General features: G+C 38.5%; 1 protein-coding gene across 3 annotated transcripts; it reads left to right on the forward strand.

Moving 5' to 3' along the window:
- Nucleotides 1-489: 489 nt before the first annotated feature.
- Nucleotides 490-22,331, forward strand: ZNF184 (zinc finger protein 184). Of its 3 annotated transcripts, none has more exons than XM_011944939.1 (6): nt 490-635; nt 1,166-1,311; nt 5,690-5,757; nt 15,630-15,756; nt 16,119-16,214; nt 19,823-22,331. In XM_011944939.1, the coding sequence occupies exons 2-6, from the start codon at nt 1,305-1,307 to the stop codon at nt 21,778-21,780; spliced, it is 2,256 nt and encodes a 751-aa protein (XP_011800329.1). In that variant the 5' UTR covers nt 490-635; nt 1,166-1,304; the 3' UTR covers nt 21,781-22,331. The 3 variants fall into 3 exon arrangements, with proteins under 3 accessions (XP_011800329.1, XP_011800330.1, XP_011800331.1); XM_011944940.1 differs by having other exon boundaries at nt 493-879; XM_011944941.1 differs by lacking the exon at nt 490-635 and adding an exon at nt 711-937.
- Nucleotides 22,332-23,474: the final 1,143 nt, after the last annotated feature.

Raw genomic sequence — 23,474 nt, forward strand, 5'->3', positions numbered from 1 at the left:
GCCTCCCGGGTTCACGCCGTTCTCCTGCCTCAGCCTCCCGAGTAGCTGGGACTACAGGCGCGCGCCACCATGCGCCACCACGCGCCACCATCATAATTTTGGTATTTTTAGTAGAGACGGGGTGTCACCATATTGGCCAGGCTGAGTCTCGAACTCCTGACCTAGTGATCTGCCCAGCTCGGCCTCCCAAAGTGCTGAGATAACAGACGTGAGCCACTGCGCCCGGTCAGTAGACGTGTATTTCTTAAAATCAGTTCAGTCAGACAAGTTTACAATGCACACGCATACCTGAAACAGTCAGGAACAAATCACTGGCGGCGAAAACGTGCGGCCCTGCGCAGGGCGAACGCGAAACGTTAGCTAAAGCCTCTGGGAAATGAAGTTCAGGAACCCCGTCGCGGAGTGTTCTGGGAACGCTGGTCCAGTGTGCCCGCCCGGCGCCGGCGTGCGGGGCGGGGCAGGGCCCTCTCGTAACGACCGGAAGTGACCGTTGAAGCCGGTTGTAGGCGTGGAAAGAGGTTGGCGCTCTGGAAGTCTAGCTGCTTCGGCTCCCTGCGTTAGGTCTGGTGGCGGTCAATGCGCTTCCGGACCCGGGATCAGAGTGTGTGGATCGCTATAAAGGGAGGGGAGCTCAGGTATCGCCATGGCAACAGCCAGCCCTCCGGACCCGTGACGTCACCCTTCTGGTTTCGCGCTTAGAGGCCTCTGTGGGAGAAAGCTGGGGAGTCCTCGAAGAGGGCGCACCTCGCCTCCTTCTGTGCGGGGCGGTCCCGCCCTGATCCCTTGGAGGGCTTTGTTCTTTTGTTCTGGCCTAAGGGGAAGTCGGGTGCCGGGCCCCGCCCTGCTTATCCACCTTCCAGCGTTAACGCTCTGCAACAGGTGTGTCTTCGTGTTATCCGACCTCGCAGGGGTGTGAGTCACAAATGTCCACAGACAGGTCTGTGGATGCCCCAGCCAGATTCTAGGGTGGGCACCAAGGGTTTTTTGGATCTGAGGCAGAACCTGCTTACCCGATCTCCACTCTGTTTTTGTTCATCGGAGTGCCACACGCCTCTCTAGTGCTCTCTTAGGGCACTTCTCTTGTGTAAGACCTCTTGGTCACTTTGCAAGACTCTGATGTGTGATTGTGTGACGTATGCTACTGACGCCATCCTGTGTCTTTTAGGATAGACAACCTCAGCGTGTTGCAGACTCCCTGCAAGGGGAGCTAGACATCTGAGTCCCAGACCAAGGTATCAGCTGAAGGAACGCTGCCTGGCGAACCCTGGTATTCAAGTTCCAGAGGAACGGGATGAGCTTCTGAGATGGAAGGTAGTGGGGTCGACTTAGGGGAGAGCGGGGTGATGGAGGCTTGAGAACAGTCATGCCTGGAGGATCAAATACTTGAGATCAGAGCAGGAGAGCTGGAAGGAAGGAACGGTATGCTTAGGGATTAGCAAAGAAATCAAATTACATTGTAGGGAGAGATTCTTTTTTATAGAGAGATACTTGGGGGAGGAGTTTATTTTTTCTTTCATTCCATTGGGGAATGAAAAGACATAATCATTCAGAATATCTGTGATCCCCACATGACTTCTGAATATTAAATATTAAAATTATAATGTTGAAGTCAGAAGACATCTTGGTAATTATCCCTTCAATGAAAGAGTCAGTTTTGAAATCTCCTTGGCAGATGGCAGTCTGTCAACCCTAGGCCAGAACTAGTGTGGCATTAAACTTGCCGATTTGGGTGCAGACTATTCCCTTGTTGGCTTTCTTTTTTAGTTTGTTACATTAAACAGATGTACTTGTTCCTGTAACTTTTGTGTTGATCTTATTTCTGAGTCCTCCAGAGAAAAGGAAACTGTCTGTTCTTTATTTCACACTGCTACCCTTAAGATACATGAATTCAGCTGTTACAACTCCTCATAAATTCTTTTCTAAGCAATATAGCCTCACTTCTTTTGATTGGTCTGTGTGATGTAACTAGACCTGTTCTCTGAAAACTCTCCTGCTTGTCAGCATTTTTCATAAAATGCAGTGCTTAATGGTAAACAGTTCTTTGGATGTGCTTTGAAAAGTACCTGAAAGAATAATGTACTACTTCCTTTGACTCGGATTATACTTCTGCTGTTTGGCATCAGATCACATTTGCTTTAAAAACTATCAGTGATGTACTGTAAACTTTAGATTTTTTTTTTACATAAACCGCAGTGATCTAGATTTACACCATTTTTGTGTAATGGAATTATTATTATCCTTAATGTCAGGACTTAACATTTATGATTGTTCAATTTTTTGGTCACATGTTTTAGGCTTTCAGAATGATTATGAATCCTAATTTAGTTATTCAGTGTCTTAACTGTCCTTTCCAACTTAATGCCACTAGCAGATTTGATGAATATTCCTTCTATTTCTTCCTACATGTCATTGAACAGGTCAGGGTAAGGACAGAGGCTTATGACGTGTCCCTATAGACTTCCCTCTGCATTGGTGTTGTCTTTACATTCTTCAGGTATGGCTGTGCAATCAAGTTTGGTTTAACCTAACTATTATCATGCAGTCCTTTTTTTGCATTTGTTAAAAATAATATCATTAGAAATCTTAACATTATTCATATTATTCATGTGAATAATGTAAGTTTGGTCCATACTACTCTTCAATTTTTTGTCCTTCAAGTCTTTTTTACAGTGGATTTTTTAAATATATATTCTAAGTTTCTCAGAATTAAATCAGTCAAAGTAGTTTCATTAAAAGCCTTTGTTTTTTCTTTATTTTGGGGATTTCTCACAATTTTATCATTAGGATTAACTTTAGTGAGCCTCTGTTCTTTGTAATAATTTTTGCAGCACGTACTGAGCATTTACTATGTGCCAGGCACACAGTTGGTTTCTGTAACTGTTGCTGTTTTTGGTTCTGTTGGTTGCTGTTCCTTGGAATAAAAAGCATCTTACCTAAGACATTTCTCTTGATTCTGTTTTCCTAAAGTCTTAGGTACCTGTCTGTGCATGTAGAACATTTTCTTTCACTGTTAAGAACTTCCAAGATAACATCTTCATTTTTTTCTTAAGACTTCTGTTACAAAACAGTTTTTCTTTACTGGTCAAAATCAAGTTGAGCCTAATAGTTCCCTTTATTGCTTCCTCTGCTTTCTGAGGCATGACACCATTAATTAAGAATTTCTTGATTAATACATTTTTTACAAAATGAAACTTACGTACTTAGCCAAACAGTTGAAACTGCTTTTCTCCATATTATTCATCACCCCCACTTGCCTAAGCTGTCTATGTCATACTGTTGCCAGCATGGTGCTGCTTTTGTTTTTTTATTCTTTCTTTTGTTTTATCTATAGTTTCCATCAGGTTTCACACTCAGGATTATTGCATCACATACAATAATCCATCTCTTAGTCTGTCTCTTTATATCAGATCATTTTGCATAAATTTTACCCAGCTCTCTTTTAAACAAGGATTGGTCATAAAACCCACACTAGGCCAATTGGCTTTCTCTGGAATTTGAATCTTGGAACTAAAATCAGATGGCACTGACCTATCCTAATGGTTGTATCCCAAAGAGATTGTCCTTGCACCTTAGTGGTACAATTTAGATTCCCTGAAATTACTTGAGTTCTCTCCATTTGATTGTTTAGCTTTTCTTTTTGTTCTTCATGTTCCCCACTGTCTTTATATTTAGTCCGTTAGTTAATTTTTTTTTAAAGTTATATAGTTTTAAGGTCTTATGTCTTCCAGCCCAGCAAGCCTTGGTTAATGCCTAAAATATTGGGTTTCCCTTCTTTTTTTTCAGGTGCAAATTCACTTGGCTTATTGCCACTATCTCATGCATCTGTGTGTGGTTGTAAATATCCATCTTGACCCTTACCTGTTTTGATTGTTTTTTCTTAGTTTTTACCAAGCATCTCTTACAGCATTGCTAGTCTTTCTACTTCATACCTCATGTCTCATTCAAAAAAATTTTTTTTTTGAGACTGAGTCTCGCTCTATCGCCCAGGCTGGAGTGCAGTGATGTAATTTCAGCTCACTGCAACCACCGCCTCCTGGGTTCAAGCAGTTCTCCTGCCTCAGCCTCCTGAGTAGCTGGGATTACAGGTGCGTGCCACCATGCCCAGTTAATTTTTGTATTTTTAATAGAGACCGGGTTTCACCATGTTGGTCAGGCTGGTCTCAAACTCCTGACCTCAGGTGATCCGCCCACTTCGGCCTCCCAAAGTGCTGGGATTACAGGCGTAGCCACTGTGCCCAGCCAATCTCATTCAAATTTTTATATCCAGAGACATCTTCCCTCGCTAGTCTTTCTGCATACATTAAATTTCTAAGAGGAGAAAATTTTTCTTGTTTTACTTCTTTGTGGAAACAGGTGTACCTAGTTTGGTTTTCCTCACCACTATCTCCTCTTCAAGAGGATTTTGAAAGGTGTGTTTGTCAGACATTTGCCTCTAGTCTTTTAAAGATGAGAAAGTTGAAGCCTAAAGAAGATGAGGAACTTGCATAATTATACATAATTAATTACCAGACGAGTCATTTTGAGAATCAGACTTTCCTGTCAACCAGTACTCTGAATGGATTTCCCCAAGAGCAAAGTTTTTTTTTTGTTTTGTTTTGTTTATTAAGGTATAAGTTATATACAGTAAAGTTCACAAATACTATACAGTATATAGCTTTTCAAATTTTTATGTATGTATAAACTAGTATAACCAAGATATGGAATGTTTCTAATGCCCCAGAAGTATCTTGTGCCTCTGCCCAGTCAGTTATCCCTCCAGAAGTACTATTCTAACTTTCATTACTATAGATCAGTTTGGTTGGTTTTTAAACTTAATATAAATAGAGTCATACAGTATGCATTATTTTCTGTCTGGCTTATTTTGCTCAACATTATGTTTATGAGATGCATCCATGTTGTTAATTATGTTAGTAGCACTTTCTTATATTTTGGAGTAATCCATTGTATGAAAATAAATGGTTTTTTATGCTGTGTTCTGTTGAAAGGCATTTGCGTTGTTTCCAGTTCTGAGATATTATGAATAAATCTGCAGTGAAGATCCTTGTACAAGTCTTTGATGGACATAAGCATTTTTATGGATGTAAGGACAGGAGTGGAATTGCTGAGTCATAGGATAGTCATATGTTTAGCTTAGTATAAACTACCAGTTTTCATAAGTGGTTGATACATTTATTCCATATACCAATCTAAAAAGTTCTAATTGCTTTATATTCTTGCCAGCAATTAGTATTGACCATGTCTATTTAATTTAAGACATTCTGTTGGGTGGGTAGAGTAAGTAGCATATGTCATTGTGATATTTAATTTGCATTAATAGCAAAGTTTTCAAAGGGCCTATGAAGACTTTTGGAAAGTAATCAGATTATTTCTTCATATTTTATATGTAGCAGAGAAAAGGCAGCAGAAATACTTTGCCTCACTTAATAAGGAACATAGATTGAGTCATATAATGCATATGACTTCTAAGTGTCTAGGTACAAAACTGAATCATAAAGCAATGCTTTACCTCCTGAGCCTACTGAGGAGGGTACCAGGGCCCCAGTTACCTTGTGACTTTTTTTGCTTTCTAAAATGTAAAGGAAATGGCATAGTTTCTATTATTTTCAAATAGAAGAATAAACGGAATTTATGGATTGCTAGGAATAGCTAAACTGAACAGAAGTCATATGGCTCCTGCTTCTTCCCCTAGATCTGTCCTCTCCAGACTCCACCCTTCTCCAAGGGGGACATAATCTACTCTCATCAGCCAGTTTTCAGGTAAGATGTGGTTTCTTGAAATGCCATTTTATTCTTTAGAGGGTGATTGTGGTTTTTTTTGTTTTGTTTTTTCTATTTATCCAAAAATCAGTGTTGGCAGTTCATTCTGGGCTCTTATCTGTCTAGTAACCACATTCCTAGCTCTGCCTCTCCAGCTTTAACTAATACATTCACCACTTACCTCTTGCTTAGTATCTTGCTATGCTCCAGGAATGGGAGAGCAAAATAAGTACAAAACTTGATCCTTTTTTTTTTTTTTTTTGAGATGGAGTCTTCCTCTGTCACCCAGGCTGGAGTGCAATGGCGGTGATCTCTGCTCACTGCAACTTCCACCTGCCGGGTTCAAGCAATCCTCCTGCCTCAGCCTCCCAAGTAGCTGGGATTACAGGCCTGCACCACCACACCTAGCTAATTTTTTGTATTTTTAGTATAGACAGAGTTTCATCATGCTGGTCATGCTGGTCTTGAACTCCTGACCTCATGATCCACCCACCTTGGCCTCCCAAAGTGCTGGGATTGCAGGTGTGAGCCACCACGCCTAGCCCCAAAACTTGTTCCTTTAATAGGCCAAAATCACTACTAGAAAGTAAAACAGGTAAATGTAAGAAAGGTGAAATGAGTAATGTGGATATTAGAGAGTGGAAAAATGTATGTGCTCTGGAAGGATTAGGAGACTTTCATGGAGGTTGGCTGATTTGTGATGCCTCTAAAACAATAGGTGACATTTGGATATTTGAACAAGTAAGGTGGTGGGGATGGAGGTATGGATTCTAGGTATAGAGAAGATTATAAGCGGAAGTTCATAAGTAAGAATTAACAGATGTTACACAGGATTCAGAAAAATTTGGAAGAGATGGTTTATGGCAAGTGGTACACAAATGATTGAATGAAGTCAGAATATGAAAGCCTTGAATACCTGGATGAGAAGTTGAAGGCTTTATTGTGTAGGCCATTTATGAACCATTAATGATTTTTAATGGAAGAAAAGTGACCTGGACTGATTGAGAACTTAGACAAAAAAGGTAACAATTGCTCACCAGCCATAATCAACCTCAAGCCCTCCTCCTTCTTACAGTTTTCCCCCTGCTTAATTCCTGTCCCATAACTGAATTTTCTTAACAAAGAAATGGTACCAGTTCTTCCCACTTTCAGCCCAAGTACTTTTGGTATTTTCTATTTAATTGGGGGATATATTGTGACAGTAAAGTGCACATATTTAAAAATGTATAATTTGATAAGTTTTGATATACATACATTCATGAAACCATTACCACAATCAAGACAGTGAAAATATCCATAATCAGAGAACATACCTTGTATGACTTGAATCTTTTTAAATTTATGGAGACTTGATTTTTTGTCCAGAGTGTGGTACATCTTGGTAAACTATCAGTGAGCACTTGAAAAGAATGTATATTGTGCTATTGTTTTATAGAATGTTCTATAGATGTATTCGTTTTCTATTGCTGCTATAATTAATTGCCATAAGCTTAGATGGCATAAAATAACACAATTTACTCACAGTTTTAGAAGTCAAAAGTCCAAAATAGGTTGTCAGGACAGCATTCTTCTGAAGGTTCTAGGGGAAGAACCTTTTCCAGCTTCTAGAGGCTGCTGTGTTCTTTGGATTATGTCTACTTATTGTATCTTCAAAACTAGCACTGTGGCATCTTCAAATTTGTTTCTCTGTCTCTCTCTCTGACTCTGACTTGTCTTCTATCTTTGTATTTCCTACTCTGATCCGCTTACCTCCCTCTTATAAAGACCTTTGTGATTACCCTAAGCTCAACCATGTAATACAGAATAATTTCCTCACTCAAGGTCCTTAACCTGATCACATTTGTAAAGTCTCTTTTGCCATGTTGGGTAACAAATTCACAGGTTTCAGGGGTTAGGACATGGACATCTTTGGGAGGGCCTTGTTCTGTATACCACAGATACCAGTTTGGTCAACTTGGTTGATAGTGTTGTTCAAGTCTTTTATATCCTTACTGATTTCCTGTCTGCTTGTTTTATCAGTTATTGTGAAAGGGGTATTGAAATCTCAGACTGTTGTGGGTTGGTCCGTTTCTCCTTGCTGTTTTACTAATTTTCGCACCATATATTTTGAAGCTCTGTTATTAGGTGCGTAAACATTAGGATTGTTATGTTCTCTTAATCAGTTGACTCCTTTATTGTTGAGAAATGGTGTTTTGAATGCCTGGTAATATCTTTTGCCTTGAAAATTACTTTGACATATGGTATATTTTTTTTATATTTTTGCTTTTAACTTATTTGTATCTTTATATTTAAAGTGAGTTACTTACAAGCAACATGTAGTTGGGTTTTGCCTTTTTTTTTTTTTTTTTTTTGAGATGGAGTCTCGCTCTGTCGCCCAGCCTGGAGTGCAGTGGTACGATCTCGGCTCACTGCAAGCTCCGCCTCCCTGATTCACGCCATTCTCCTGCCTCAGCCTCCCCAGTAGCTGGGACTACAGGCACCCACCACCACGCCTGGCTAGTTTTTTGTATTTTTAGTAGAGACGCAGTTTCACCATGTTAGCCAGGATGGTTTTGATCTCCTGACCTCATGATCCACCTGCCTCGGCCTCCCAAAGTGCTGGGATTACAGGCGTGAGCCACCCCGCGCGGGTTGTGCTTTTTTTTTTTTTTTTCTTTTTTTAATCAAATCTGGAAATCTCTGCTTCTTGGGGTGTTTAGACCATTTGTATTCAATATTATCTTACATGTAATGTGTTACATTTAAATATAATGTGACTTTTGATATGGATAAGTCTTTTACCTTGCTGTTTGTTTTCTATTTGTTTTGTATTGTCTTTTTTCTTTTTTTCCTTCTATTCTTACCTTCTTTTGGATTGAATATGCTTATGATTCTATTTTATCTCCTTCATTAGCTTATTATAACTCTTTGCTATTTTACTTGTTGCTTTAGGGATTCATATTTGTTTTAATCATCATTTACTTTCAAGTGATAGTCCATTTTACTCAGAATAGTGTATTTCCATTTTCCCCCCCACCGCAATTTTAATGCTATTGTTGCCATATATTTTACTTGTTACACATATTATAAATCTCATAATACTTTGTTGTTATTTCCTTTAAGCAGCCAATTATCTTTGAAAGATATTTAAATAATAAGAAAATAATTGTGTATAATTATTACAATGCTCACTGTGTAATGACCATTTTTGGTATTCTTTATTCGTTTTTATAAATCAGTGGTTCACAATTGTGAGTGATTTTGCTTCCCAAGGAGCAACATTTGGGAGTGTTAGGGGACTTCTTTGATTGTCAAGACTTGGTAGGGAGTGCTGTTAGCATCCAGTGGGTTGAGGCCAGTGATATCTCCATACACAGGACAGGACCCCCACTTATCTAAGAGAGTCATCTGGTCCAAAATATCAATAGCGCCAAGGTTGAGAAACCTTGGTGTCGAACCATATTTTCATCTGGTATCTTTTTTTTTTTTCCTGCTTAAAGGACTTCCTTTAACATTTCTTATAGTGTAGGTCTGCATGAATAATACTTTCAGGTTTCTATGTCTAAATAAGTCTTTATTTTGCCTTTGTTTATTAATTCTAGTGTGATAGATTTCTTTTTTTCAGTATTTGATGTTGCTCCAGTGTCTATTATTTCCAACAAAAAAGTTACTGTTGTTTTTATCTTTGTTTTTTATATTTGTGTATCTTTTTTCCTCAGATTACTTGTAAGATTTTTTTCTATCACTGAGTTTGAGCTATTTGATTATGATGTATTTTGGTGCAATTTTTTTGTGTGTTATCAAGTTTGGAAAATAATCAGCTGTTATTTCCTCAGAAATGTTTTTTGGTCCCCTCTCATCTTTCCCCTCCCCCTGACCTGGTACTCCAATTACACATAAAGCAGGCCACTTAAAGTTCTCCTAGAGCTCCCCAAGGCTCTTTTTTTTAAATTATTTTTTTATTTTATTTTGAATAGCTTTGATTTCTGTGTCTTTGAAGTTACTAATCTCTCTCTTCAAAGCTTACTCTTCTGTTAATACTACCTGGTGAATTTTTTAAAATCTCAAAACATTCTCATTTTCAGCTCTAGAAGTTCCATTTAGGTTTTTTTTTTTTTTTTTTTTTTGTTGAGACAGAGTCTGGCTCTGTCGCCCAGGCGATCTCGCAGTGGTCAAAGCTCCGCCCACCACATCCACCTGTCTCGGCCTCCCAAAGTGCTGGGATTACAGGCTTGAGCCACCGCGCCCGGTTTTTTTTTTTTTTTTTTTTAATGTCTTTCATATCTCTGCCTGATGTTTTGAACATATAGAATACAGTCATAAAAACTTTTGATGTTCTTATCTTTTAACTGTTTCAATTGATTGACTTTTCTCCTTATTATGGGTTGTATTTTCCTGCTTCTCTGCATTGCCTGATAATTTTTTGTTTGTTTGTTTTTGAGACAGAGTCTCACTCTGTCGTCACCCAGGCTGGAGTGCAGTGGCACAATCTCAGCTCACTGCAACCTTTGCCTCCTGGGTTCAAGCAATTCTCCTGCCTCAGCCTCCTGAGTAGCTGGGATTACAGGTGCGTACCACCACGCCTGGCTAATTTTTTTGTATTTTTAGTAGAGATGGCGTTTCGCCATGTTGGTCAGGCTGGTCTCAAACTCCTGACCTTGTGATCCACCCACCTCGGCCTCCCAAAGTTCTGGGATTACAGGTGTGAGCCACTGTGCCCAGCCGCCTGACAATCTTTGATTAGATGCCACACACTGAATTTTACCTTACTGGGTTCTGAATTTTTTATATTCATATAAAATATTCTTGGCCGGGCACGGTGGCTCAAGCCTGTAATCCCAGCACTTTGGGAGGCCGAGGTGGGCAGATCATGAGGTCAGGAGATCGAGACCATCCTGGCTAACACGGTGAAACCCCATCTCTACTAAAAATGCAAAAAAATTAGCCGGGTGTGGTGATGGGTGCCTGTGGTCCCATTTACTCGGGAGGCTGAGACAGGAAAATGGCGTGAACCCAGCAAGAGGAGCTTGCAGTGAGCCGAGATCGTGCCACTGCACTCCAGCCTGGGCAACAGAGGGAAACTCCATCTCAAAAAAAAAAAAAAAAAAAAAGTTATTGAACCTTATTCTGGGATACAGTTAAGTTACTGGAAACAGTGTGTTCCTTTCAAGCCTTTTAAGATTTGTTAGGTGGGCCCAGAACAGCATTTAGTCTCAGGCTATTTATTCCCAACTATAGAGGCAGGACCATTCTGAGTATTCTAGCCAATGCCTCATGAATTATGAAGTTTTCCATTTTGGCTGATGTATTTCCAGTCCTTTTTGAGCACTGGTACTGGTCCCTTGACTCCTTTTAGATGATTCTTTCACTGGCCTCAGATAGTCTCATCACACCTATGCACAGATTGGTACTTTTCTGAATACTCAAGAGGGAACCTCTGCAGTTTTCCTTGCTTCTCTCTTTGTGTAGCTCTCTCCTCTCCAGTACTGTGTCCTGTGAACTCTAGTCACCTTGATTTTCCAAACTCTCAGCTCTGTCTCTTCAGTTCCAGAAATCTGCTGGGCTACTCCTGGGTTCCACCTCCCTACACCAGTGTTTGGAAACTCTAAAGGCAGTAAACTAGAGCTATTGTAGGGCTCATATCATTTGTTCCGTGATTCTCAGGAATCACTTTTCTTTGTTACCTGAGGTTCAGTGTGTTGGAAACTTTTGTTTCATTTTGTCTGGAATGTATTGTTTATTTCATGTAGGAGAGTAAATCCAATTATTGTTAATTCCATGTTGGGCACAGCTTGATCCTATTGACATCTGTATTTTGAACTGTAAGCAATGTTAGGGCTGATCTAGTGTAGCCTTACTCTAGGACTGTGTTTCAGGGACCCATGACCATGCTTTAGTTCAGTGATTTGTTGGAATGATTCATATGACTCAGTAGCATAAATCATGGCTAAAGAATACTATAGCAAAGCATACAAAAGAAGATCAGAAGGAAAAGGGTATTCATAAGCAGAGTCCAGAGAAATCAGGTACAGGCTTCTGAGCCCTCCCTCTGTGATGATCATACGGATGCACTTTCTCTGTTGTTATTGTGAGCCACAGAAACATGAGAAATGTCTACCCAGGGAATCCTGCTTGAGTCTTAGAGTCCAAATTCATAAAGGTTGCTGATCACGTTGGCCTTTACCTGCCATATGACCAGCTATAGTATAGACCCCACACTCCGCACCTGGTACACATCATAAATTTCCATGTTTCTTTAAACGATGTTGACAGTTTGGTACAACTTGTCCCAGTGCACTGGGCACACAGAATAACATCAGTGACTAGGCACACAGAATTATGTCAATAATTAGTGACCATGGAAGTGTTCAAAGGTTTAGTTTTCAGAGCTTGTTCAAGGGTCAAAACCAAGGATCTAGGCGTCCCTGGAATTTAGCAAGGAATGAGCCAACCAGACCTGCTGCTTATGCTCTTTCCTCACAGTCTGGACTTGTCCTGCTCCTAAAGTGTCCTGGAACTGTTTGTGGGAGCTGGCTGTGCACATAACTTCTCAACTCTATTCAGTTATGTCTTGTTGGTAACTTTGCATTGACCATGGAGATTGTATTTACACCAGATTTGTGCTATTCCTTTTCTCTGCAGCTCCCTCCTCTCCAGTATCTATCCTGCAGATTCCTTGCTTCAGTAGTTCTGAACTTTCAACTTTGTCTCCTCAGCTCAGTAAGACCACTGCTTTGGTAGAGCTCTGCCTCTCTGCTCTGCAGTCTGGACAGTTCCTCAGGCAAAAAGTTAAGGGGATTCTGGGGCTCATGTTAGTGTTTCCCTTCTCTCCGTATCACTTCTGTCCTGCCTGCTGTTCAAAATATGAAAACACTTGTTTCAGATATATTGTTCAGTTTTATTTATATTGGAAGAACTAGTCCAGTTGCATTGTCATGGTTAGAGGGAAAAGTCCTAAAGATTTAATATATTTGTATTTCTTAAACAAAGTTCATGCTCTCTCACTTAGTTTTAAATACATAGCAATAAAAAAAAAAGCAGGAAGTTCCCTGCATTGCCTGTAGGTCCCACTACCCAGTCCCACCAATAGTATTTGGTTGAGTATTCTTTCAGATTTTTTTCTGTTCATTTACATATAAACTTTCTTCCTATTCATAAAAAGAAAAGTAGGATCGTACCCTAGAGTGCAGTGGTACGATCATAGGTCACTGCAACCTCGAACTTCTGGGCGGAAGCAATCCTCCCACCTCAGCTTCCTGAGAAGCCGGGACTACAGGTGCGTGCCACCACGCCCAGCTTATTTCTATTTTTATCTTTAGTGCTGACGAGGTCTCACTATGTTGCGCAGGCTGGTCTTGAACTCAGGCTCAAGCAGTCCTCCCATCTCGGCCTCCCAAAGTGTTGAGATTGCAGGTGTGAGCCACAATGCCTGTCCTCCTGTGTACATATTTTCTAATGAGTACATATAGATATACCTCATTTGATAACTATCTATATAAAGTGTCTTAGTATGGGTGTACCATATATTTTTTAACCACTGTGCTATTAATAGATGTGTAAGTTTGATTTTTTTTTTCCTTCCACACAAATGATGTTGAAATGGCAATTGTACATATGTCTTTGTACCTAGAAGAGTTTCTGAAGAATAAATTTCTAGAAGTAGGATGACTGGATCGAATGGTATTTCCATTAAAGTTTTGATAGATCTTGTCAGATTGCCCCCTAGATAGATTGCATTTGGGTTCTCTTTCCACCATAGTATGCATGAGCACTTCAGCAGTGTTACCCAGTCTGATATTTTACTGTTCAACTCTATTTTTAGGGGAGGGGAGCATCTTTTCATGGTTTCACATTTTCCACGGTGACTTGCTTATTTGGGTTGTTGACCTTTATTGTTGCTATTTTTGTGAGTAGTTGATCTTTTTTTCCCCCCTTAATTTTTAGTTGACATGTAATAATGGTACATATCCATAGGATACAGAGTGATATTTTGGTATGTGAATACAATGTGTAATGATAAAATCAGGATAATTAGCATATCCATCACCTTGAATATTTATCACTTCTTTGTGTTGTGAATATTCCAAATCCTCACTTCTATTTTCTTGTAATTATACACGAAATTATTGTTAACCATATTCACCCTATAGTGCTATAGACACTGGAACTTATTCCTTCCATCTACCTGTAACTTTGTAACTGTTAGCCAGTCTTTCCCTAACCTTCCCTCCTCACTACCCTTTCCAGCCTCTAGTAAGCACAGTTCTACTCTCTATGAACTCATTTTGTTTTTGTTTGCTCCTACATGTGAATGATAACATGTGATATTTATCTTTCTGTGTCTGGCTTATTTCACTTACCATAATGTCCTGCAGGTTCATCCATGTTACCACTAATGACAGGATTTTATTCTTTTTTTTAATGGCTGAATGGTATTCCATTGTGTATATACACCACATTTTCTTTATCCGTTCATCTGTTGATGGACATTTAGGTTGATTCTATATCTTAGCTGTTGTCAATAAAGCCGTAGCAAACATGGGGATGCATGTGTCTCTTTGGTATACTGATTTCCATTACTTCGGATAAATACCCATTAGTAGGATTGCTGGCTCATATGGTAGTTCCATATTTAGTTTTTTTGAGATAGTGCCAAACTGTTTTCCATAATGGTTGTACTAATTTACCTTCCTACCAGTGGTGTATCCTTGCCAGCATTTGTTATTTTTTTTTGTCTTTTTGACTAACTGGGGTGAGATATCTCATTATGATTTTGCTTTGCCTTTAGTGATGTTGAGCATTTTTCATATATTTGGGTGTTTATATGTCTTCTTTTGAGAAATGCTTATTCAGGATACTTCATCCACTTTTTAATGGTATTATTTATTTATTTGCTGTTGATTTGAGTATATTCTGGATATTAGTCCCTTGTGAGATGAATAGTTTGCAAATATTTTTGCCCCTTCTACAGGTTGTCTTGAACTCTGTAGATTTTTTTTATTGTGCAGAAGTTTTTTTAGTTAAATTGCCTTTTGTTTATGATGTCTTATAGATGTTTTACATTGTTATGTGGTTGTATCTATCAGTCTGTCTCTCCATCATGTAAATTTTGCTTTCCAGATTTCAAGCTTATACAAATATTTTCCTGTTTTTTATTCTATATTATTTTGACTTTTTCTTTAAAATTTCATCTTTAGGTTGGCAGGAATTTTTGTGTGTGTTGTGAAGTAAGGATCTCACCTTAATTTTTTTTTCATAGACAGTTGTTTGTTATGGCATGATTTAGTGACTAATCCATCTTAACTAATTTAACTTTTAACTTTTAACTTACTTTTAACTAATTAACTTTTAACCAATTTGAAAGCAGCTTAATGCCTTTCAACTCTTATAAATATGAGTCTATTTCTGGATTTTCTATTTTATTTCATTTTGTTTCATTCCACACTAGGCCATTTTTAAATTACTTTATCTTTTGAAATGTATTAGGGCAAGTCTTTCCACCTCTCTTTTTCAAAAAACCTTTGGGTGCTCTTGCACATTGTAGGTAGTAAAAAATATTATTGATGATAATAGTTAAACCATTAATACTTAACATATGTTGGAACACAGAGATGATGGTAATGATGATGATGAAGGACAACAATGGCCATATTGACTGAGCACTTATTATATTCCAGACGTTAAATTAAGCATTTCACCTGGAATGTTTTATTTAATTCTTACAGTAACCCAATGGATGAGGCACTGTTTTTACATTTATTTTATAAAGGAGAAAATGTCAAGATTATTTTGCAGACATCCAATAGATTGCCTTACTTCTGTCATTATTGCTAACTTTACCCCTTTCCTAAGTAAAGGCTTATGGCTAAGCAGAAATATGTTTGGTATTTCAGGAATCAGTGACTTTTAAGGATGTGATAGTGGACTTTACCCAGGAAGAATGGAAGCAGCTGGACCCTGGCCAGAGAGATTTGTTCAGAGATGTGACATTGGAAAATTATACACACCTGGTCTCTATAGGTAAGGATAACTTCTCTGAGTTAATATCAAGGGGTGTTCAGGAGAAGGGCTCTCTCTTGTGCTCAGGGGAGTTTGCCTTTAAGTTTAGTAACCAACAATTTCTAAATTTCTAAAGTTTTTGAAAAGGTTTCTACCATCCTAGCAAGCAGAGGACAAAATAATAATTTTCCTGAACCCAGATCAGTTCCCAAATTATACTCCTACCATATCTGGGAACTGGTAACACTGAAGGTTGATATGTTATCCACTCCCATCAGGTTTTTACTACATGCCATTTCTTCTAAAGACAAAGTGGTGATTGAATTCTGATATGTTACTTTTCCCTTACTGCAGGTTTCTTTCTTTTTTTCCCTAATGAACAGGACTCCAAGTTTCTAAACCTGATGTGATTTCCCAGTTAGAGCAAGGGACAGAGCCATGGATCATGGAGCCAAGCATTCCAGTAGGTACCTGTGCAGGTAAGTCATGGATTGCCAGCAGATGAATATCATTAACTCCGACTGTCAGCCTGATAAGAGAGGATTTTATGTCTGAAGTGTAGATGTACTTTCTTCCCTTTAAAGTATTTCCTATGGAGAAATGGGAAAGATCTGTTTTCTGGACTTCTTATGCTTTGTTATGTCACTAATTGTTGCAATATATATTCTATGTTATAGAACATAGATTCTATGTTATAAATGTCCCTTTTTGAGATGTCCTTCCTACCGTTTTACAAAATCCACCTCTCATACTGTCATACTGGACTTTGCATTACATCTCTTTCTGCTTCCTTTAGGACCATGATCTCATAATTATCACCATACTTTTTAGTCCTTACAATTTTTTATTTTGGGTCTACAGGCTCCATTCCTAGTACTTTTACATAGAAATACCTAACCTATATTTCCAAATAGATTTACTCCATAATATGAATCTTTATGGCCACCATTCAGTTTCTCTTTTCTTTCCCAACCAAACTCAACAAAAATGAATTGCATACCTGCAAGCTTTATTTCTTTATCACCTAATTCCTAGTAACATGTATAGCTTCTGAATTTTTTTTGAGACAAAGTCTCACTCTGTTGCCCAGGTTGTAGTGCAATGGCGTAATCTTGGCTTACTACAGCTTCTGCCTCCCAGGCTCAAGCAATCCTCCCACCTCAGCCTCCCGAGTAGCTGGAACTACAGGTGTATGCCACCATGCCTGGCTAATTTTTGTATTTTTAGTGGAGACAGGGTTTCACCTTGTTGCCCAGGCTGGTCTTGAACTCCTGGGCTCAAGTGATCTACCCCCCCTCAGCCTCCCAAAGTGCTGCAATTACAGGTGTGAGCCACTGCACCTAGCTAGCTTCTGGTTTTATCACTTTATCATACAGTTCTTGAAATTATGAATAACTTTCTTCTAAATCATCAGTTTTCAAACTGCATGAAGTAACCTAAGGATATGACCCTAGAAAAATAAACAAACCTAGTCATTCTAGGTAAGGGATACATCTCTAGAGTTAATGGGATGTAGGTGAGGTTCTTCTTTATGGGGGAAAATTGTGTGCCATGTTCAAACTTTAGCAAGTTTCTAACTGGAGTACCACCCAGAGATTTTTTTTTTTTAAATAGGCAGTTACATGTTATGAATGTTCAACAGGATTGCATAGAATGTAACATCTCCCCAACCCCCACCCTGCCTGCAACCATGAATACTTTTTTTCATATCACATCTGTAAAATCTTTCTCTTAGAATGGTTCCATGGAACATACTTTAGAAAGCTTATTTTAAAAAAAAAAAGAAGAACTTTAATAACTGGGGCTTATGGTTAGTTAACTTTTGGAAAAAGCAAGTTGTCAAGTTTTATCACAAACTAAAAATGAAGTTTTACTTGACCAGATAGAAAACTGTTTTAAACCATTTAAATGTGTATTGAAAAACAGAGGCTTTTCAAAAAATACTTTTTACCAAAAAGATTTATTTAGGCAAAAATAATAACCCCCACACCCCATGTTGTATAGATAATTTATATAGTTCCAGTTACCTGGTCAGTGAACAGAAGGCAAGCACTTGATTGAGATATTTAGCTCCATTCTATTGGTTACTTTTTATTGCTGGAATTTGACCTGATGATTGTCTTGGTAAATCAGCCCTCAATTCTATCTTTATCAGCATCTAGAATAGATTTATTCTTAGCTGATGAGTTGGCTACTTTTGTCTTTATAAAAATGATGTATAGTTTTGTAGATATCTCTACAGGTAGTGATATTGTGACAGTACCTACATTGAGGTGGCCACTAACCCTGGGCTTAGTCTACATAATTTCCCTTATCCTCTTTATTGCCATCTTCTAGGAGCTGTCTTGATGATCTTGACCCTCAGAATCATGATCTATAACCCTGACATGTATCTGTCTCACTGGTCTACCTTGTTTTCTTGTCCCCTGGTTGTCAACACCCTCAATTACTTCTCCACACATGGGATGTCAGAATACTATAGTCAATGTCTGTAGACTTTGCGTGTAGTAAAGGGAGAATTGCTTTCTGCAATAGGGATGGTATTTTTCAATCTGGTCTTTGGGAACTTTCTCCATCCCTTCATTTTTTGCCCTGCCCCTTATATTCTAGTACTTCTGTTAGTTATTGAGTAGAGGAGATGATGACATAGATAATATTGGCCATGGTCTGTTTCATGTTGCCTTTGAGTGGAACTCCAACCAGGGTTGGAGATCTGCCACTTCCATGCACTGTTCTTTAACAGCATCAGACTCCATGGTCTCCATATCTTTCATTGTGAAGTACTTCCAGAGGTGTTCTTTATGGCAACCTGCTGTGCAAACATACCTTCCTTGGTGTCGTTTCTGTTGATGAAAACATATTTATTTCTTGAACAATCGGCTGTTTCCAAAGCCTGTATTGTTTTGATCTTGTCCCTCCTGTAGAAATTCTACTGCTGTGAGGCTGCCTACACTAATGCATGCTGTGCTATTACCCATAGTGCCAGGTGTGGAGGGGATGCTAGGCAGCTCTGGGGTCTGCCCCACTGCTCATGCTTGCAGTGATAGTGGTAGTGGTAGTAATAGTGACTGGGCTTGCAATATGGGAAAGATTCAGGATCCTCTGGAGTCTGCTGTAAACTTCTGATACCATTGAAACTGAAGAAATGCTGTTTTAAACGCAGCCTTTGTTCTTTAAGGATATTGCCAGCATTGACTACCCTGCTTCTTTTAGTTGTCATCTCTCTTGTTTTGGGCAACAGTTTACTTCCTGATTATGTACTTTCCTGGTTGTGTTTCTTCTGTTGTTTTGTGTGTTTGCTGATAAACTGCTTTCTTTCATTAGTGTATTTTACTAATTCTGTTACCCTGACTATTCTCAAGGATCTTCCCTGTGCCTCTGCTCTTTTTCACATATTTTTCTAAAGCTTTAGCTATTGTTGTCCTTCCTTTTTTGAGCTGATACTTTCCATCCTACATTTGAACATCCTTGTTATTCTGATGTTGGCATCTTTCACTTGTACAAACACTACTATAGTCCAGCTCTCCATTACTTTTCTTAATTCTCAAAATGCCTAGACTTGAACTTGTTAGTTTCTCCCTGCTAAAGTATTTCCTCTACTATTTACAATTCTTCCCATATCTAGCAATGATGTGATTATTTCTTCAGTGTTCCAGGCTAAAACACATGGGGTCTTAGCTAATAAATCTTTCCTGTTTGTTCTGTCTTTAAATCGTGGTTCTTGCATTTTTTGTTTTGTTGTTTATTAGCAAGGAATCCCAATTCAAACTGCCCCCTTCAGATTCAGTTCATCTCTGTCTACTCTTAGCCATCTCTGTTGTCACCTTTATAATCAACTATTATCTAAAATGTTTTTCCTAACTGGTTCTTGGAGATTATGAAATTGAATTAGACATCCTTTTGCCACTTTTGTATTTTATTTATAATTCTCCTTAGCTCTTTCCAACTTTCTCCCCAAATAATATGGCTATATATTTGAAAACCATTAGAATTTTCCAAGGGATTTATTTTTTAGTATCATAATTCCCACAATAGCAGTTTATTTTTTCTCTATTCAGAGAACATTGGAATTTTCTTTTTCTTTTAGACTGGGAGACAAGACTTGAAAATAGTGTGTCAGCCCCAGAGCCTGACATTTCTGAAGAAGAGCTATCTCCAGAGGTAATAGTGGAAAAACACAAAAGAGATGATTCTTGGAGTTCCAACTTGCTAGAAAGTTGGGAATGTGAAGGCAGTTTAGAGAGGCAGCAAGCAAACCAACAGACATTGCCAAAGGAAATAAAGCTGACTGAAAAGACAATACCCAGTTGGGAAAAAGGCCCTGTAAATAATGAATTTGGGAAAAGCGTCAATGTGAATTCAAACCTTGTAACACAAGAACCATCTCCAGAAGAGACCTCTACGAAAAGAAGCATCAAACAGAATTCAAACCCAGTTAAAAAAGAGAAATCTTGTAAGTGCAATGAATGTGGGAAAGCTTTTAGTTATTGTTCAGCTCTTATTCGCCATCAGAGAACACATACTGGAGAAAAACCCTACAAATGTAATGAATGTGAAAAAGCCTTCAGCCGGAGTGAAAACCTTATAAACCATCAAAGAATTCATACTGGAGATAAACCATATAAATGTGATCAGTGTGGAAAAGGCTTCATTGAGGGTCCATCTCTTACTCAACATCAGAGAATTCATACTGGAGAAAAACCATATAAATGTGATGAATGTGGGAAAGCCTTTAGTCAGAGGACCCATCTTGTTCAGCATCAGAGAATTCATACTGGCGAGAAGCCATATACTTGTAATGAGTGTGGAAAAGCCTTTAGCCAGAGAGGCCATTTTATGGAACATCAGAAAATTCATACAGGAGAAAAACCTTTTAAATGTGATGAATGTGATAAAACCTTCACCAGGAGCACACACCTTACTCAACATCAAAAAATTCATACCGGAGAAAAAACCTATAAATGTAATGAATGTGGAAAGGCCTTCAATGGGCCCTCAACTTTTATCCGTCATCATATGATTCATACTGGTGAAAAACCGTATGAATGCAATGAATGTGGGAAAGCCTTCAGCCAGCACTCAAACCTCACTCAGCATCAAAAAACACATACTGGGGAGAAACCCTATGATTGTGCAGAATGTGGAAAATCTTTTAGTTACTGGTCATCCCTTGCTCAACACCTGAAAATTCATACTGGAGAAAAGCCTTACAAATGCAATGAATGTGGAAAGGCCTTCAGTTACTGCTCATCCCTTACTCAACATCGGAGAATTCACACGAGAGAAAAGCCCTTTGAATGCAGTGAATGTGGAAAGGCTTTCAGTTATCTCTCAAACCTTAATCAGCATCAGAAAACTCATACTCAAGAGAAAGCTTATGAATGTAAAGAATGTGGGAAAGCTTTTATTCGGAGTTCATCTCTTGCTAAGCATGAAAGAATTCATACTGGAGAGAAACCCTATCAATGTCATGAATGTGGGAAAACCTTCAGTTATGGTTCATCCCTTATTCAGCATCGGAAAATCCATACTGGAGAACGACCTTACAAGTGTAATGAGTGTGGGAGAGCATTCAACCAGAACATACACCTTACACAACATAAGAGAATTCATACAGGAGCCAAGCCTTATGAGTGTGCTGAGTGTGGTAAAGCCTTTCGACATTGTTCATCTCTTGCTCAACATCAAAAAACTCACACAGAAGAAAAACCCTACCAGTGTAATAAATGTGAAAAGACCTTTAGCCAGAGCTCCCATCTAACTCAGCATCAACGAATTCACACTGGGGAGAAGCCCTATAAGTGCAATGAATGTGACAAAGCCTTTAGCCGGAGCACTCATCTGACTGAACATCAGAATACTCATACTGGAGAGAAACCTTATAACTGTAATGAATGCAGAAAGACTTTTAGCCAGAGCACATATCTCATTCAGCACCAGAGAATTCATTCAGGAGAGAAGCCTTTTGGATGTAATGATTGTGGAAAATCCTTCAGATATCGCTCTGCTCTCAACAAACATCAGAGACTGCATCCTGGCATATGACAATTCCAGGAACATCATAAATTTAGGGGATATATTTACTTTAGTTTGTCCTTTTGTTAAGTACTGAAGAATCAGAGTGGATTTAGAAACTGCTTGAAATCTTTTAAATTTTCACTATCATGTTATGAAATGGAAAATACATTGGGCTGAACTAATCCAATTGTTCTTAAGCCACTTTGTGGCATTAGAAAACTCTACTGTTTTAAGCTTTAGTTTCCTTTATGGAATGAAGGATTTGGAGTAGATTATTTCAAAAGTAGTTTGGAGTTTTATAATCAGTTTTGAATATTTACGATATTTTCTTGAATGGGTTTACTATACATCAGCATTTTGCTGTGTTGCATCTAGAATGTGTATGTTTATGCATGTTTTGCCAATAGAATTTGTGCTTCAGTAACTAGATTGGGGATCTAGTATGCTCCTGCTCTAATGTGTTTACATTGTTTAGGGTTCCTAATAAAAAATTATAAAATACCCTCAAATTAACAATTCAGTTGCATATAATAGCCTAACTCAGTAAGAATATTAAAACTTATTATTCTTCTTCTTCTTCTAGTCTGTTTTTAATATTTTAGGAGTTTACCACAACAACAGAGGTCCGCTTCTACAACTTAAACTGATGTTATTTTACCCTGGTTGCATATTGGAGTCACCTGGTGTCTTAATTTGTGCTGTTATGTTAAATTACAATAGACTAGGTATCTTAAACAATAGAAATTTGTTTAAAGCTGGAAGAGGCTAGGAAGTCCAAGATCAAGGTCCGAGCAGATCCAGTGTCAGACAAAGGCCGATTTCCGTTTGCAGACACCTGTCTTCTTCTTGTGTTCCTCCATGGTGCTAAGCAGAGACAGAGCAGCCTCTCATATCTCTTTATAAGACTACTAATCCCATTGGTGAGGGCTCTACCCTTATGACCTAATCACCTCCCAAGGCCCCCCTCCTATTACCATCACATTGCAAATTAGGCTTTCAACATAGAAATTTGGAGAGAACATATTAAGTCCATAACACCTGGAGAACTCTACAAAACTATCTTGCCAAGGCCCTACAACTCCAGAGACTAATTTAATTGCCTTAGGAGATAGGACCCAGGCATCAGTGTTTTTTCTTAAATTTCTAATGTGTACACTGGAAAGAAAAATTGGCTTGTATTTGTATTGACAGTCAGTGAGATTACAGAAGTTCACATGATCCTGGTTTTTGTATCTCCTTTTTGTGTTTCTCAAAAACATCTCTGCTAGCTATTCCAGACCACATTCCTGTTTTCCCAAAGCAGTTGGATTTACAGTTGCTCCTTTTGCTCAGACATGTCTATCTAACTACACTTTGGTGAACTAAGTCACATATTTACCATTTTTTTTCTCCTTACCTCTATTTTAAGAGCAGAGGGAGGAAATTATTTTAAACCATTTCTTAATCTTTTTTTCTTGATTGTAATATACACATCATATATGCCATAAACATCTAGTATAATACCAACATTAGTTTCTTAATATTTACCATACTGAGAAAGTAGAGCAAAGTTAAAATCTTTTTTTTTTTTTTCTTTTTAATTTAAGAGACAGGGTCTTGCTCTGTCACCCAAGCATGATTATAGCTTACTGCAGCCTCAAACTGGGCTTAAAGGATGCTCCTGCCTCAGCCTCCCAAGCAGCTGGAACTATAGGTGCATGTCACCATGCCTAATTTTTAAA

Source organism: Colobus angolensis, unplaced genomic scaffold (genome assembly GCF_000951035.1).
Source record: "Colobus angolensis palliatus isolate OR3802 unplaced genomic scaffold, Cang.pa_1.0 Scaffold237, whole genome shotgun sequence".
In the NCBI taxonomy this organism is placed as follows: Eukaryota; Metazoa; Chordata; class Mammalia; order Primates; family Cercopithecidae; genus Colobus; species Colobus angolensis.